This window comes from Neopsephotus bourkii, unplaced genomic scaffold (genome assembly GCF_033783945.1).
Source record: "Neopsephotus bourkii isolate Nb327-2 ecotype Australia unplaced genomic scaffold, CSIRO-AGI_Nbou_v1 NB_1767, whole genome shotgun sequence".
Classification (NCBI taxonomy): Eukaryota; Metazoa; Chordata; class Aves; order Psittaciformes; family Psittacidae; genus Neopsephotus; species Neopsephotus bourkii.
The window spans coordinates 12,646,217-12,664,348 of NW_026902241.1; the positions used below are offsets into that span (position 1 = coordinate 12,646,217).

Genomic DNA, 18,132 nt, shown 5'->3' on the forward strand with positions numbered 1-18,132 from the left:
CAGACACCCTTGTTCTCTATCCTTTTATCCTGTGGGAAAGCACACATGGGGCTCTCTCAGATCATTCTGACTTCCATTATTTTCCAAGGGCTTGCGGTGGAAACATCTCTTCTTCCAGAGGAGAGGTAGAGAAAGCAAAGGGCCATTCATGACATGCACCTTAGTTACAATTTCAGAAAAGAGAACAGGCTAACTTGATTTGTATCACTGGAGATGCTTTTAGGCTGACCTGATGGTCAAGATCTCTCAGCTATTTGTTCTCAGCAACCTACACATATGGTTAATCAGTCTTTATTTCCAGTGCCACTTCAGTGAACTTTGGAGCTTGAGAACACCATACAGATGAATACCAGATGAACACAAAGATAGGTTGGGGGCCTGTAAGTAGCATCTCTTTCTGCACACTTGGCTGATCAAGGATGGCACCCTCTCTGTCTCCGAGATGCCAAAAGCATTGGGCACAGTTAATGTTATTTTTCTAAAAGACCGATTCTTTTCTTGGTCCCTACACTGGCATTGCCAATGTTGTAGAAGGCAAAATGGAGAGTTGCCTCTCCACAAGCTGAATTCAAAAAGCACATGAAGAGCTGGAGTTACTGACTGTGCTGGAAGAACTCTGGTTTTAGAATGGCTGCTGGTGACAGGATGGCATCCCGTTCCACAATGCCCCAACCTGCTGTGAAGTTGTGAAAGGCTGTGAAATGTTACAATACTAACTGAAGGGCAAAACTAGGCCTTTAAAATATCTTCACTTTTCTCTGTTGTTTAGCACTGCTTCTACAAATAGGCAGAATATACAGTTTTACCAGGCTCTTTAAGCCTCCTGTACTCCCTCAGGCATAGAAAGGAGGACATTTGTTTTTCTCTTACATAACTCTGAGTTCAGAAACAATACAGTTTATTCATCATTGTCAAGTTTTGAGCTTTTTCCTCTTCACAATACATTTTCAAATAATAAATATTCATTTACTGACCCAGCAAATCTGACTTCTTGCAGTCTTTCTCACTCATGGCAACAAAATTAAATACTGCATTTTCATCTGGGTATTCTCCATCTGCCAATACCCATCCTCCTTTAAAAATGCTACTGGTAAAAATACTTATAATACAAAAGTAGTCCCCAGAATGATCCAAACCCTTGTGTAACTTGCAACAAATCAAGGGAAAGGAATTAGACCACAAGGAACAAGAACAGGGTGATGGTGAAAACCTTTCTCTGGGCAAATGCTCCAAGTTGTTACTGAGGCTCAAGAGTTTCACACTTATTCATAAATTATATGCAGTCATCCAGGTAAGCAGAGTAGACAGAAACCAGACACTTTAATAACTTTCTTTCAAACCCAACCCTGCTGAACAGCAGAGAGAGATCAGCTCTAGCATAACTCTTAAGTCTCTTCCAGTTCCCTCAGTACATGGAAATAAACAGCTTAAGACCTAGAGAAACATCCACTAACCCTCCACTCCAGTGGCCCATCACTCCATCTTCACTCTGAGCAGTGATTTCTTCCCTGGGCTTTGACTGTCACCAGAGGGATAAGCAAGGATATGGCTGTAGCTCAACACAGCCGTGGAGACCTAGAGACCAGCACAGCTGCAACATCACTAGAGAAGGGCTGAAGTAGGGCCCTGGGCCATGGGCAGGGTGGTCCCAGGTAGGGCTTATCAGGGCCATTAAGGCCTGTGGGTGCCTCCAGGTGATGACCCTCTTCCAAATACCTTTATTCAGTACAACAGATCTTACCACCACCAGAGACAGCTGGTGTCAAATTCAGAGCTAGACTTTGATGTACGTCTTCCAAAGGCCCACTCACTTTCAAGATGAGATTGCCTAAGGGGTCTCAGGGCTATGTCCCAGTCCACACAGCTCTCCCCAGCATGAGATGCTCTCAGGCATGTCCTAGGGAGCAGCTACAGAACCTTCCTCATGCAAAGCCACCTGTGGCTGCATTTACTCCTGGCCTTTCCTTGCCTACTCTGGAGAACAGAGCCAGCACACAAATCCCCCTTCACTCCCCTGTAGCTGGGGTTGGGGTCTGATGTGGACACAAACCACAGGCACTTGTAAAGGTACAACAGTGCTGACCCTTGTAATAACCTGTCTACACATTAACTCCCTCTGCTTCATCACCACAGCATTTGGCATACTTTGTCAAGCACTTAATTTTCCCATAGCTTCCCACAAACCCAAGCAGGGGAACAACAGTGACAGTAGCCATTTGCCATCTAATGGCATGGGGAGGGGTTCCTACAAATACAGTTTACCTAAATGCCATCTGCTCTCCCACGCAGTCAGGAATGTTTTTCTTGGGTAAGGAGTTATCCTGGATCTAGTTTATGTAACCCTCTGAGGCACTTTAAACCCAAAGCCTAATTGTTTTTGAGATGAAGACATATTGTTTAGACAACTAGGGTCTAAAATTGTATGTTCTGAAATGTAGTTCTGGATTATTACCAAAAAATAAAAAGGAGCTAAAAAAACCCACTCCTCTTTTCTCCTGCCTTTGCCTCTGCCTGAACTCCCCCAGTTTGTTTGTGCTAGCTCTCTTGTTTATAGCCAGTGTGGGTCTCACACTGTGGTATCTGAAGATGCAGTAATAATTTCAAAGCACTCTGTTCTTCCATGAATTCCTCAGCCTTGTTAGAAGAGCGCTATTAATCATGTAACAATCCCGTATGTCTCCAAACTGAAGAGGCTGTCACTCCCTCCAGAAGCATCTTCCCAAGGGCTCCTGGGTGAGCCTGCCCATTCTCATCATGCCTGCCTCCTCTGACCCCGGAGTATGTACAGATTCTGCTGACTTTCTAAAAGAAATGACTGCAGGTGGCTAGCTCTTTGTTTATTCTGGCAAGGCTGAAAATAGCAACTGCTAACAAATATTTTGCCCTTCACAAGACTTCTCACAGAGATGCAGCTGTTATCTCATCAAGTAAAAGTGCCAGCCCTAAGGGGAAAACAGACACTTAATTAGGTTAAGATAAGCTTCAAAAAGGTGACTGTCTAAAATTAATACCCATAATGCTGTGTGATCCTTAAACTGAATCCTCACTCATGCAGTAGGGAACAATTATTTCAAGCTTTTTTCCCCCCATACTTGTCTCTCATGGGTTGATGGCTCCATTTAATCATCAAAAGCAGCATGTAAGAAAAAACAGTATGGTGCTGTTGAGGTGGACGGGCTCCCAGGACATAACCTTCAGCTTCTGGGGAATAGATAACCTTCTGGCTTTCTGAATTTGCAAACCTCTCAAGGCAAAGTGCATCCACAGAGGGTCCACTGGAGGTTTTACAGTGAGACCAATGTGCTATGTAGAACTTTGGGATTTTTGTCTGCACCCTGTGAAAATTCACACAACAAATGGTGGAAGCTGAGAAACCTTTTCCCCAGTAAACTTTAGCACCCTAACATGAGAACTTGTAATTAGGGACTCAGTAGTTAGTGCTAAATTTGCAAGGAACAAATTCAGGTCAGATTCAATTATTAATGCACATTCCAAAATATACAGGGCTTTGGACAAACAGCCTCTGAAGTGAGATAAGGAATGTTATATTCAGAGCCTTTACCATCCATACCAAAAGGAAAAGTTGTTCAAGCACATTGCTATTTTCATAAAATAGCAATTAAAATAGTACTAATACAGAACACAACTTGGTTTGGAAATTGAGCCACGTACGAGAGCTTCACCAAAGAACCCAAAGAACAGTCTACAGTGTCTATGGGAAAATCTCCAACAGAGAGGCTAAGCAAAAGGTCATATTGGAACATTTATAACAGCTTAGCCTGAAGGATCACAAAGCTCCAGGTACAATCCATTAATCCATTTTTGCAACACCCCATCATCCCTTTTTATAGATATTCAAGGGGAGAGCCATAAATCATGGGCCTTCTGACTTCTGACTATGTCTGTTCTGAAGGCTTGGAAGCTTGCCTCGAAAGTTTATGAGGACAACCAGGGCGGTCTGTCAAGACTGTGTTTCCCTGCTCACATATATGAAGCTATGTTTAAAATTATGGGGTACTACAGTCTGGTTAAGAGGCAAAAGGGATTAAGCCTGATTTAAAACACTTGAGGCTAAATATTGTTTGATATTTAAAGAGAAATACTTTCCTGGGATTTCATACAGGGCATGTCAGTTATATCTGCAGTTTCACATAAGCACATAGACACACACTCAATAACTTACTGCAATTAAATACGCCAAGTCCTTACAACAATGTCAATGTAAATGTAAAGGAGACTATAATCAAGAAGTTCTGGGTTGGTAAGGTTATTTTGAACAGTTTTGCCTATTAATGAGTATGTAGAGAGAAGATTAGAAAGCTAAGAACCTGCGTCAAATAACAGCTCAACATTCAGCTCCCAGTTTTGACTGTCATCTTGTTTTTCTTCAAACTTGCAGACTTGTGTGCCCCACTGTTCCTCAGGCAAATGCTTACTGTAACAAAGATGGAAATACTCCCTTGCCACTGCCCCATGCAGTATAAGGAAATCAAAGAAATCACCTTCCTTTCCGTGGGTAGATTCCAGTCCCTGAACATTTTGATAGCTAAAACAACAATAAAATTCAGATTCATCAAATAAATCATTAAAATCCCACAGTTTCTTCCTTCTCAGCAGGGGAAGAAAATCGGACTGAAAATAGGCACTGTTATGGAAGATCCCAGGATAAATATAGCAGCCTGTTGTCCAGAGAAGTTTTTGTTATGTGCCCTAGGCTATGGCTCTGTTTTTTCCATGAAAAGCATGCAATAGAAAACACCCAGACAAGCAGTCAGGATCTAGGGCCCTGTATTACAGAAGGGTCATGGTCATCGTGACTATCCCTTTTCTAACACTATAGCTCAGTCATCAGCAAGGAAGGAGCTGCAGCTCACAGCTCCCTCATACCAAAAGCAACACCGGTGGGTCGCTCTACAGATTTATCTTACACTGGATGATGGCTTAGGGACAGGAACTCTCTGGACCGGTTTCTACTGCTTTTGCAGATAGCAACCCATAAGTGTTTCAGTTGCTCCAGCTTACTCTCTTCATTTCACAATGCTGTCATTCATGACTGGTTGGTATCCAGAGTTCCCACCTGTAAGGCAGTACAAAATAACAAGCAAGGGCTGTTTCAGGGGTCCTAAGCGGACTGGCTGCCAGGCACATTGAGCCCACCCTAACAGTTCTGTTTAAGAGCAACAACAAAGCTCCAAGCATGTTCCATGCTGAGCACACAAGGGCAATAACCCCAGTGCTTCAAAAGTCAATATAGCTGCAAAGGCTTCTGTGCCCAAGGAGAGACAGGTCTCAATGTTCTAACTCCTCAGAACAGGACCCATTTGTTTCAGTTTTTAAGGATATAGCTTGGAGAAGTCACCATGTCACAGAATCTCAAAAATTCATAGCAAATAGTACATCAAAAGTACTTTATCTGTGACTGCCGGGGAGTGGGGTGGAAAATAAGTAAAGGGAGAGCCTGAAGATGGTATGCAAAAGAGTAATTACTGCTAAATCTTGTCTGTAAAGTACACATTGCTGATGTCAGCTGACAGCCTCAGTCACAAACCTTACTGAGCCTTTTCCCAAAACCCTATCAAATTTCAGACTTCACAGTGAGATCAGCTGAACTTTGATTTCTAGTTTTTGGCACAATTATTGGGGAGCTTTAGATATCAAATGCCAAACAATTATTCTTTCAAGATAAAAAAAGGATCATAATAATTCATGTTGCATAAGTATAGAAATGTCTGGAGTTATGATGGGGAGCAGTCTGACCCACTGTCTTCCAGCCTTAAATTAATTACATAAAGGAAATTTACCATTTTTATACTTTACTTTCACAGGTCATTAAATAGCAATGTAATTGCTGCACTGTTTCATTTCTAGAACATGAATTCTAATTAATATCATTTCAGTAAGTTAATTTAATATGGTAATAGCTTCAGAATAGCTTAATTGTTGTCATTATAGAGCACCTGCAGATGTTCAACCAATCAGCTCATTCATTATCTGACCATGCTCGTGTATCCATACATAGAGAAACCTTTGCCTGCAGGAAGAGTAATGAAATGTTTACAGCATTACTACTGGAAAAAGCTTTGCCTTTTCTAATGGTGAAAGGTCTAAAAGTAAGGAGGTGATGATAGCTGGATACTTTTTTGACATCACTGACATTCTAGGAAATGAACCATCTCCCAGTGTCTGCAAAGAGAACGTGCTGTCCTACCCTGCCTTCCACCTGCATGGCTCTTCTAACTGTTCAAATTCAGCTTCATGTTGCAAATGCCCACAGGCTCTGTGCAAGTCAACTGTGGGCCATTCCTAAATCATTTTAAGCACTTTCTTATGTGGAATAACCAGATGGCACTATCGTTGCTCCAATAAAAGGTGCTTATTTAGATTAAAACCCCACTTTGTTTCTGGAGACGTAGGAGAAAGGGGGAAACTGACAAATATACTTTATAATTTCAACTCCTCTCGTAAAGAAACCCTTTTTTCAAAGGTGTTACAGGAGTGTCAGAATATTTCAACTATTGGCCTGCATTTTCTTCAGTTTTTGCCTTCCTAAAGACTGGTATTTTCTTTATGATTTGTATACCTTCAAGTACACCCTTGGAACTAAAAAAGACAATAAAAATTAATATAAGTTTCATGGAAGTAAAATACTATTTCCAATATGAAGGTAAGAAAGCAGAGGCCAACAGAATGAAGTGACTTTCTACAGTCACTTTAGTTAGGAAATAATATATGTAATGACCTGGAATCAAATTAAAATTGAGATGGGTCTGGAGCTTGTCTTGTTCAACACCCCACTACCTGCAGGGACACCTTCAAAGTGATAGCAGGTTGTTTAGGGCTTTGTCCAGCCAGACTTTGTATACCTCCAAGGATGAAGATCCCACCTTCACAGTATCACAGTACCACAGAATGTTAGAGATTGGAAGGGACCTCAAAAGATCATCTAGTCCAATCCCCCTGCCAGAGCAGGAACACCTAGATAAGGTTACACAGGAACGTGTCCAGGCGGGTTTTGAATGTCTCCAAAGAAGGAGATTCCACAACCTCCCTGGGCAGCCTGTTCCAGTGTTCCGTCACCCTCACTAAGAAGTTTCTTCTCAGGTTTAAGTGGAACCTCTTGTGTTCCAGTTTGTACCCATTGCCCCTTGTCCTTTCATTGTTTGCCACTGAGAAGAGCCTGGCTCCATCCTCGTGACACTCCCCCTTTACATATTTATATACACTAATAAGGTCATCCCTCAATCTCCTCTTCTCCAAACTATAGAGACCCAGCTCCCTCAGTCTTTCCTCATAAGGGAGATGCTCCACTCCCTTAATCATCTTAGTTGCCCTGCGCTGGACTCTCTCCAGCAGGTCCCTGTCCTTCTTAAACTGAGGGGCCCAGAACTGGACACAATATTCCAGATGCGGTCTTACCAGGGCAGAGTAGAGGGGAAGGAGGACCTCTCTCGACCTACTAACCACCCCCCTTCTAATACACCCCAGGATGCCATTGGCCTTCTTGGCCACAAGGGCACAGTGTTGGCTCATGGTCACCCTGTCGTCCACTAGGACCCCCAGGTCCCTCTCCCCTACACTGCTCTCTAACAGGTTGTTCCCCAACCTATACTGGAACCTGGGGTTGTTCCTGCCCAGATGCAGGACTCTACACTTTCCCTTGTTATATTTCATCAAGTTATTCCCCGCCCAACTCTCCAGCCTGTCCAGGTCTCACTGGATGGCAGCACAGCCTTCTGGCGTGTCGGCCACTCCTCCCAGCTTAGTGTCATCAGCAAACTTGCTGATAGTACACTCAATTCCCTCATCTAAATCGTTGATGAATATATTAAATAATACTGGTCCCAGTACCGACCCTTGAGGCACTCCACTAGATACAGGCCTCCAACTAGACTCCGTCCCATAGACTACAACTCTCTGGCTTCTCTCCTTCAGCCAGTTCACAGTCCACCTCACTACCCGATCATCCGGACCACACTTCCTCAATTTAGCTGCGAGGATGCTGTGGAAGACTGTGTCAAACGCTTTGCTGAAGTCAAGGTAGACCACATCCACCGCTCTGCCATCATCCATCCACCGTGTTATTTCCTCATAAAAGGCTATGAGATTGGTCAAGCATGACTTTCCCTTGGTGAAGCCATGTTGACTGCTCCTCATAACCCTCTTATCCTTGATATGCCTTAAGATGGCACCAAGGATAAGGTGTTCCATCACTTTCCCAGGAATGGAGGTGAGGCTGACCGGTCTATAGTTACCCGGGTCCTCCTTCTTGCCCTTTTTGAAGACGGGAGTGACATTTGCTTTCCTCCAGTCCTCAGGCACCTCTCCCATTTCCCAAGACTTGGTAAAGATGATGGAGAGTGGTCTAGCAATGACCTCCGCCAGTTCCCTCAGCACCCGCGGGTGCATCCCATCTGGACCCATGGATTTATGGATGTCCAGATTGCTCAACTGGTCTCTAACCCATTCCTCATCAACTAAGGCAAACCGCTCCGTTGACGTGTCTTCATCTGAGGTCTCAGAGGTACAGGGCTCTTCAGGACTGCCTCCAGCAGAGTAGACAGAGACAAAGAAGGCATTCAGTAACTCTGCCATCTCTGTATCTTCTGTCACCAGGGCACCCGTCCCGTTCATCAGCGGGCCTACATTGCCTCTGGTGTTAGTTTTACCTGCCATGTATTTGAAAAAGCTCTTTCTGCTGTCCTTGACCCCTCTCGCCAGCTTTAATTCCAAGGAGGCCTTAGTCATTCTAGCAGCTTTCCTACATCCTCTAGCAGCAGCCTTATATTCCTCCCAAGTGGCCAGCCCTTCCTTCCATGACCTGTAAACTCTCCTCTTCCACTTCAGCATGCCCAGCAATTCCCTATTTAGCCACGCAGGTCTCCTGACCCTCTTCCTTGACTTCCTACGTGTGGGGATGCTCCGATCTTGAGTTCGGAAAAAGCAGTCCTTGAACGTCAACCAACTATCTTGGGCCCCTTTACCTTTGAGCAGCCTAGCCCATGGGATTTCCCCTAGCAATTGCTTGAAGAGGCCAAAGTTTGCCCTGCTAAAGTCCAGGGTTGCGATTCTACTTGCTATTCTACTGGCCCTACCACACAAGATCCCGAATTCTACCATCTCGTGGTCGCTGCAACCAAGGCAGCCCTCAACCTTCACTCCTTCAACCAGACCCTCCTTGTTAGTGAGGATGAGATCGAGCAGCGCTCCTCTCCTGGTTGGCTCATCCACCATTTGCATGAGGAAGTTATCATCCATACACTGGAGGAACCTCCTGGACTGCGGCTGGGTTGCTGAGTAGTCCTTCCAGCAAACATCAGGGAAGTTAAAATCCCCCACGACGACCACGGCCTGTGACTGTGAGGCCGCTCTCAGCTGCCTATAGAAGGCCTCGTCAACTTCCTCACCCTGATCCGGTGGCCTGTAACAGACCCCCACAACAGTATCGCCCCTGCCAGCCTGCCCCTTAATTCTCACCCACAGACTCTCAACTCGCTCATCATCTGTCCCCGGACAGAACTCAACGCATTGTAGCTGCTCTCGCACATAAAGAGCAACCCCACCACCCCGCCTGGCTGGCCTGTCTTTCCTGAAAAGGACATAGCCCTCCATGACTATATTCCAGTCATGTGAGCTGTCCCACCACGTCTCCGTAATTGCCACCAGGTCATAATCTCCTGACTTAACACAGGTTTCTAGCTCCTCCTGCTTATTTCCCATGCTGCGCGCATTGGTGTACAGACATTTCAGGGAGCGAGCTGAGCACACCGATTTCACCCTAGGATTACAGGAGGCCTCCCAGTCTCCATCAATTCCGGAGCACTGTCCCACTGAGGCAAGCCCAGCTACAACCCCATCCCCCTTCGAATCTAGTTTAAAGCTCTCCAAATGAGCCCTGCTAATTCATGCCCCAGCATCCTTTTGCCTCTGTGCGATAAACCTTTCCCACATGCCAACGTCCAGACTGGTGCCCTATAAAACCAGCTGTTATCAAAGAATCCAAAGCCCTGCCTGAAGCACCAGCCTCGAAGCCAATCGTTTATGGACTGAATTTTCCCATTCAGTCCCACATCATCAGTGGAAGATGGAAGGAGTGAAGAGAAGATCACTTGAGCCCCAGAGTCTTTCACCATCCGCCCCAAGGCCCTGTAGTCTTTCTTCATCCCCCTCAGACTGCAGGAAGCAGCTTCCCCCTCACCCGTCTGGAAGACCAGCAGCGGGTAGTAGTCTGTCGGGTGCACCAGGTTGGGGAGCGCCCTGGTGATATCCCTGATCCGGGCTCCAGGCAAACTACACACTTCCCTATGATGAGGGTCAACTCTGCATATCAGGCCCTCTGTTCCTTTCAGAATGGAATCACCTACTACAATGACCCTTCTTTCTTTCTTACCAGAGGCAGTCTTGAGCTGTGAAGTCTACCGCTTTTTCCTATGTGGCCTTGTAGGTGGGCCTTGCACCACATCCTCACCTACCTCTCCTTCAAGATCCAGGGCCTCAAACCTATTACGGAGGGACACCTGGGGAAGTGGGGCAGGAAGGGAGGAGGGCTGCCCACGACGCCGAACCGGAATTTGCTTCCAACCCTCATCATCTTTTTGGTCCCCTACCTCTGGGCGACAGCTACAGGACAGGGGCTGTCTCGGGCCATCCCCCTCTGTCTGAGAGGGCAGGGGGTCCATCCCCTTTTGGGGGGTATCTCCCTGGAGCCGTTCCAACTGGCCAGCCAGGGAGTTACTCCACCAGTCGATCTCCCTTTCACACTCCCTGATGCTCCTCAGCGTCTCAACCTCCTCCTTTAGTTTAGCCACCAAGCTGAGCAGATCTTCTACCTGCTCACACCTCTCACAGGTGGAATGCTGTCCTCCCTCCCCCGGCAGTAGCAGGCTCTGGCACTCCCTGCATCCAGAGACCTGAACAGCCACGGTTAGGGCCGGGGTCTGTATCTGAGTTGCTACAGCCCTCTTACTGCTAGCTCTCTTTCTGGAGACGATCATATTGGTCAGCAAAACGACCTACCTGTGCTTCCCTGCGCCTGGTGGGCATCGCTGCCCTCTCAAAGGCTCTTTCGAGTCAAGGCGCAGGGGCGTGGTCACCGTTCACCCTGGGAATGCCCCCCCCCCGCCACATCAGCCGCTCTCTCGCAAGGGCTGCTGGGACTTCGGGAATCAGGAAACGTCGGGAAACGTCGGGAATCGCGATGCCTCTGCGCTATCCCCTCTGATTTTCCTAATCTCGGTAGAAGATCGCGGTCGCTGTAGCGTGCCGGCTGCGGCTCTAGCTGGGCTAGCTCCAATCAGCTGACTCCTTGAGCAATGTGGCCGCATGCTGCATCCCTCTGGATGTGACATTTTTATCCCTGTACTGAGCTGGTGTTTTTGTCATTGTAGTGTGTGATTGATGCCACTGTGTGCCCATCACTGTGCACCTCTGGGAAGAGCCTGGCTCCATCTCCTCAGCCCTCCTTGCTGGAGGCAGAAATCAGGTCTTCCTGAGTTTCTTCCAGGCTGAACAAAGTCCCTCCATCTCACCATGCATTGAAATTGTTTCCAGTTAGAAGCGAGTGTGCTTTTATTCTTGGCTAGAGTTATTCAGATTTGCCCATCCTTGTTCCCACATCAGGGATGGTAGCTTTTCAGGACTGGCATACAAGACTGTACTTTGCTTTCCTAAATTAGAGACTCTGTGTGCTGGTAGGAAGCCAGCAGGAGATGCTTCCTCTTTGGTGGGTAAGACAGTGTCAATCAGCCTACATGTAAGTACTTCTGTGTGAACGAGTGGCTCCTGGCAAGTGTAGGTCCTGAGGCTCCTCTTGTTCACAAATGCTGTCTTTCCCAAAATGCTGCAGGCCCCAGCTCTTTTCTCTGCTTGGAAAGCTGCCTGCAGTTTGTGCTGCCTGAGTTGCCTCGGTCATAATTACTCAAATAGATGTAACCTTATTTCCAACGCATGCTGCCGTTACGAAAAGCATGAAAGGACTGTTCATGTCTTTTTGAAAGGCAACGGGTGTTCTTTACAATTTATTCAGGTTCTTACTCTGCAAGTTAAAACTTAAAACATTAATAGAAGCTCTACCCTGACAGCCTCTAAAAAAGAAGGAGGACGGATTACCTTGGTTGCATGCACTGTAACTTTCTGTAGAACAAGAAACGTTATAGCATCACTTTAAGGAGAGAAGAGGCAAATTTCTGGCAAAGGAACAAGCCTGAGTAAAACAAGCTGAATTTGCATTGCAATCTTCTCTCCTCAGTATCAGATATGATTTTGCTCTTACATTTGTTCAAATACAGTGAAGTAACAGCAGAATTCAGCAAAGGATAGACCCTTAATTCACAGCTAGGCAAATGTGCCCTTTTTTCTGCTTCAGTACAGATCATCCTTATCTATATATTTGACATGCAGGTTCAGTAAGTCCAGGGACCATTGTGCAGCAGAACTATAAAAGAACATTCATTCTGGTTTAGTTTTGTAATTAATCTGAGGTCCTTGGATCTAATCCAAGGCCATCTCAGTCTCTAAGCTTTTAGAAGAGTTGTTCCTATTTTATGCCAGCATGTGTTAAAGAAAATACTGGCCTCTTTTCCTGGAGCTGGACTTGTGCAATGCTTGCATGTAAAAATAATCCCACGGAGACCCCCACAGCTGCTTTGATTGCAAAAACCCAAATGTTCCTATCTACTACACAGCAATGAACGGAGCAAAGGGCTCTGCAAACTGGAAGAAAGGACAAGATGAAAGCATAGATGAGATGGGAGAGAACTTTGCCCCATATTCCTGGTGAGTTTGCAGGATATCTTCCATAGCATCATTGCAAAATTTGGTATCTGCAAGGTTCAGAGGAGCCAGTGAGCAGTCCCTGGAAAGGGCATAACCCTTAACGACCAGCATGTATTTCAGTCAAAGTTAATGCTGCTTGCAGCAATGTTAGCAGCTCCTCAGTACATCTGCAGTTGCCTATCTGCAGCAGAGCAGCTCTGGCAGGGCTGTCACTTCTTGGGATAGTGAGCAACAGTGAACCAGTGCTGTCGCTACAATAGAAATACTGCTCTACTGAATCTAGCTGCAAAAGGGCCCTCAAGACAAGATCCTGTGCAAGGTTAAATGGCTGTAGGGAGGTGAAGTCTCCAAAGCAGCCACAGTCCATGCTGCATACCCCAGCCTTTCATTTCTTGCTGCAGTGAAGTCTCAAATTTGCAGTGTGCAGCATATTTGTGGAAGGCTGTCTGTATCCCTCGTGCTGTCACAAACCTCTTCTCTCTCCAGGAAGGTGATCTGGGTTTATGTCAGCTTGCACAACATTTCAGGTAGTTTCTCCTTTCTACAAAAGAAAGGAGGCTTTTCACCAAGGTGAGCAGAAAGTAGCACAGAAGCAGCGAAATGACTCCTCACAGTTTCACAGGTGCTGAAGCCTGACCAGCTTTTGGCTGACAACTAGGGAAAAGCTGAGAGATACTCTTTCTTACCTCCTTTTGCTCTTAGGAAAGATCTTGAAAGATCTAACTTCAGTGAGACTGGCAAATTGAAGGAGACACAGGAGGTAGAAAAAAGATGACCCCAAACTGCCTGTTCATTCTCCTCTGTGATTCATTCCAACTCACCCACCTGACCTGCAGACAACCCCTTCCAGGAAGAGGGGAAAAAATCCCTTTAAGGGACATTTTTCTCTGAATAGAGAATCCTCAGTCATCTAAGGTTTCCTCCCTCACTGTGTGTGAGACTGCAGTCCAGAATGGAAATAGGAGGCCTGCCATGGCAGGGATGGTGAGTAGGGTAAGCTATCTGCTCCTGAAACAAATGGTATCTCAAAATGAAGAAAAAACAGAAACACATTAAAAGAAAAAAGGAATCTGCCAGCTCAGACATGAACACAAGAGACCATCCTTCTCTGAGAAAAGTTACCTGTGTTGTGTCTGTTACCTCAGTAGCGTCTGAACTATCTCAAAGCAAACACAGGAATGTTAGCATATAAATAAGAAAAGAACAAAATGGTAAAGCTTTGTGTGACAGAAATCAAAAACTGGCAGTTTTTCATGCCAACACGTAGTAGTGACGGTCCTTTGCAATATCCTTGTTTGACATCAGCCCCTAGGTGTGGTCTGTCCTGGGTACGTTCACCACGAGCTGTCTGGCCATGAAAGCTGTCAGGCTAACGGCCAGACAGACCTACCTCCACCACAGTGGCCTTTGGTGAGGTGCCTGGAGCTGGAAGAAATGCATGGAAGTGGAACTGCTCCTCCTTTTAGTTCATAAAAAAACCCAGAACAAACAGGGAGATGTTTCCCTTCCTCTCCCCTTCCTGGATATGGGAGGAGAGAAACAGAAAATAAAATCTGGTTCAAAAGGATAACAGATTTTCAGCTCTAGTGAATTATCACTGTCATGAATGTCATTATTCTTATTTAATGATCCATCTCAAAGAAACTACTAAGTGTGCACATTGCCTTCTCTTAGTGCACATCCATACATGGCAGAAAGTAGTGAATAATCTAACCAGTCTTCCTTAAATTTAGAAACTTGGTATTTACAAAACCTTGCAATACTCTGAGCTTATACACACAAGCTATAACATTTCTTGTACTATGCTATATTTTGCTCCATCTTAACACAGTTCTGCAACAATCAGCAAAGAGTCTATTCAGAGATCTTCCCAGTAACAGATTTTCCAAAGGAAATTCATTTTCCAGGGTAATTTTAAAAATAAGCTATATTCCAAGCTGTTAGAGGATTTTTTTCTTTGAATTAATTTCACTTTTTGTTCTCCAGCAGGCAGCCCCATTGCAGAGTATTCCCAAGACTCCTCATTTACATCCGAGATCCCAGCACCACTGTGGAACCTATACCTGCAGATGTGTGATACTGAATCACTCCCCCAGCATACTGACCTAACCTCCATAAATGTGTCACTAAAGGTAACTACTTCCATCTCCCATCTATCAGTCAGCACACAGAGGAAACATTAATCTTGAAGGCGCTCCATTTTTTTTCTTGAGAATAGTTCAGCAATTTGGATCTGCAGCAACACTCAAGTAGCTATGGAAAGATGCAAACATAGCTTAAGTAATCACTCAGTTGCTAAGACTACTTTTTTTTCTCATTCTCTAGTCAGTTCTCAAAACCCCTTTAGTTGATGAAAATACAGTTGTCCCTTGGGATTTAGAATTACATCACATGGAGCAGATGCACTAAAAATTCCTTAGCTGCTGGACTACATTGTCACATGCCAATTCCCTGAACCACTGCTCAACTCTTAGACAAGCCATTTCTTTTTCTAACCATGATAACTCCCTATGGTTAGTAAGTGATTCAAGTGGAGAGTAGCAAACACTGTGTCATGGCAGCGAGAAAAGCTAAATCTGTTCATCCCATGGCTGAATTTGTCCCTTTCTGCTACCAGCACAGGGTGACAGATGAAACACTGTTAACTTGATGTAATTAAAAGATAGACCTGGGAGGGGACAGTACAAGCGACAGCTGTCAAAACATAGTTCAGGCACAATATTTAAGCCTCTCTTATCAGTATTTATTCATTCAAAGGTTGTTCTAATAGAGAAGAGCTTGTGTACAGATGCACACGCGTGTCTGTAGACAAGCAGCCCTCACAGGCTTCTCATGGAGCTGTGCAACTCTTTGGTTCTGTTTGTTAACACACCAGCTCAGTACTTTGTATCTAAGCCTGCCTCCAGTCAGTGTTTTCTGTTATGCATCACAGAAGTGGATCCCAGAGATTCTTTCCTTGGTGGTCCTGTTTCCCCATCCCAGTGATACCCAATGGGCTTAACTCAGCAGAAATTGTCCCTTTAGATACTTTCAGTTTAGCCAATTTCTGGCTTGACAGTGCTGCCTTTGTAGTGAAATAGAAGTACTACAAATGGAGAGTGTTTGGCTAGATTTTACTCTCTGTAGCAGGGATGGTCAGGGAAAACAGTGCCCTGTCTTATAATGGTAGCTTAGCTGATTCCTTGGCAGCCTTCATTTGCAGGGTTCATCCCAGTTTCTTCAAGCATGGTTTCTTAAGGAGTACTGCAGGTTTTGATCCAAATTGAAAACAAGTCTTCTACACTACAGTCTAAAGGAACAAATTCCAGTGCCTGAGCCATTTGTCTGGATGTACTCACAGGGAATGCTTCCAGGTACCCTATGCAGCCTGATACAGAGAAGCTATACGTGATCCACTTGCAAATTGCATGTGGCTCAGCAACCACAGGTTTGCCATTCCTGTTACAGTACTGCTCTGTCACAAAAAAGCCAAAGGCCATCCTTAGATGGGTGAAGCTAAATGTCATACTAAGCTATATATAAATAGATTAAAAGAAATTTATGAAACTTCTCTGTGAAGTGCTGGTAGGACATGGTCTGGATTAGTGCATCCAATTTTGGTAGCCCACTTCAAGGAAGAGATCTAGAGAAAGTGTGCAGCAGGGTATGATCAAAGGGATGGGGAAGATTTAATCTGTGAATGAGAAGGCAGACAGGAAACTGTAAGCTTCACCTACACGGCAAAGCAGGGAACTGAGACAGCATTAATGGCTTCAATGAACAAAGGAGATGCAAATGTGACGCTAGGAAAGCTTTCTAGTGGGAAGCTTAGTTCAGCACTCAAAGACTGCCTGGGGAGGATGTGGAATCTCCATCAGTGGGGGTTTTTAAGAAGAGAGTAGACAATCATCTGGTCAGAACAGTCAGGGATAGTGGATTCAAGGAGTTCTCATAGTCTCCTGCGATCCTATTTTTACAGTTCAAGAAGAGATTTTTTTGGTTTGGTTTAGCTGCAACTGTCTGTTTCAGACTCCTGCTGGCAGGGATGGCATTTGAGAAAAGTTATGTGTAAAACACCTCAAAATGGATGTTTCTGCATTTGCTTTGCATACTACTGTGATCACCGAACCCCCCCAAACTTTGATGTGTTAACCACCAAATAGTGTTTTTTTGTTTCAAAACATGTGAATCTGTAGTGGAAGAAGGGATGGATGTTAGGCATAATGAAACGTTAATCCTAGAAGCTCCTGAGTGGTTTCCCTTTGATTTTGCAATCACAATAAGGTTTAGCCCCACATACATAAACACAAGTATGACACAAAAGGAATTAATGATATGCTTTTATAGCACAGAAAGTTCATTTGAGTACACAGCATTTATGGTTTTCCTCACAAAGATCTCAGTTCCATAAGTCTTGCTCATGCAGGTAAACCCCTTAAAACTGAAGGTACATACCCCACAAAGGAAACAGCACAGCTTATCAGGAGTCAGGACTATGAGATTTGCGAGGCCAAGGCACCAGTTCATACCAGTAAGCTACTTCTCTTGCTTGACATCCTTGTAACTACTGGCAGCTGGAAAAAGGAAGGTGTTATCTGGAATGAAAATCAGAGATTAGGCAAAATTTATTTTCCTGCTGCCAATGAAAACACCAACACAGGAGTCCAGATTTAAAAAAAGAACATGTGTCAATATGCGGATATGCATGTGTTATCTTTTAACACTGGGTGTTCCCTGCTGTTGTATGTAATTTGTAATAAAAAAGATCTGTTGCCATCAATGACTTATGTATCCACTCTTGCTTGTGCTCCATTGTTCCAGCTCACTGTTCCTATTTTCAAGGAAAATTTAACATTTTGATATGTGTTTCTTAAGGGAAGCCCCTGCTGTACTTTTCCTTTAGCATTTTATTCTGAACTTTTGACCTAATTATAAAGAGATTTTAGGTTACCATATTTAAAGCATGTGTAAAGATAAAGTCTCAGCTGAACCTTCCTCATCATTCATTTCCTACATCTCTTCCCCGAGGCTCCACATTAGATTTCAGGATTTAATTTTTTTGTGCATGACAATACAAAGTGAGCCACTCTTTAGAAACGCTTCCTGCAATATAGGAGTTGTAGTGGTAGTGTGATGTGCCTTCACAAAGCATGGACCAGGGGAATCTCTGTTTTATGATTCCCATTTGCCCATGCAGCACACATTTCAGTACACATTACATGCTGAGCAAGATTTTGGTATATTCTGGTCTTAAAATATAATTCCCACTTATAGCTGTGGGCATTAGATAAAATTAGCAGGTGGCAAGAAATTCAAAGTAAATGAGAGATTCTTGATACTATAATACACAGTTAAGCTGTAAAACATCTTAACACGGGAACA

The 18,132-nt window shown here is 44.6% G+C and overlaps 1 protein-coding gene across 2 annotated transcripts in view; it reads left to right on the forward strand.

The window, feature by feature from the left end:
* The window catches only part of MAP10 (microtubule associated protein 10), a 57,797-nt gene that overhangs the window by 16,084 nt on the left and 23,581 nt on the right, over positions 1–18,132 (forward strand). For both annotated transcript variants that reach the window (XM_061378508.1, XM_061378509.1), the window contains exon 2: positions 14,758–14,903. In XM_061378508.1, coding sequence (XP_061234492.1) covers positions 14,758–14,903 — 146 coding nt within the window. The remainder of the gene's footprint in view (positions 1–14,757; positions 14,904–18,132) is intronic.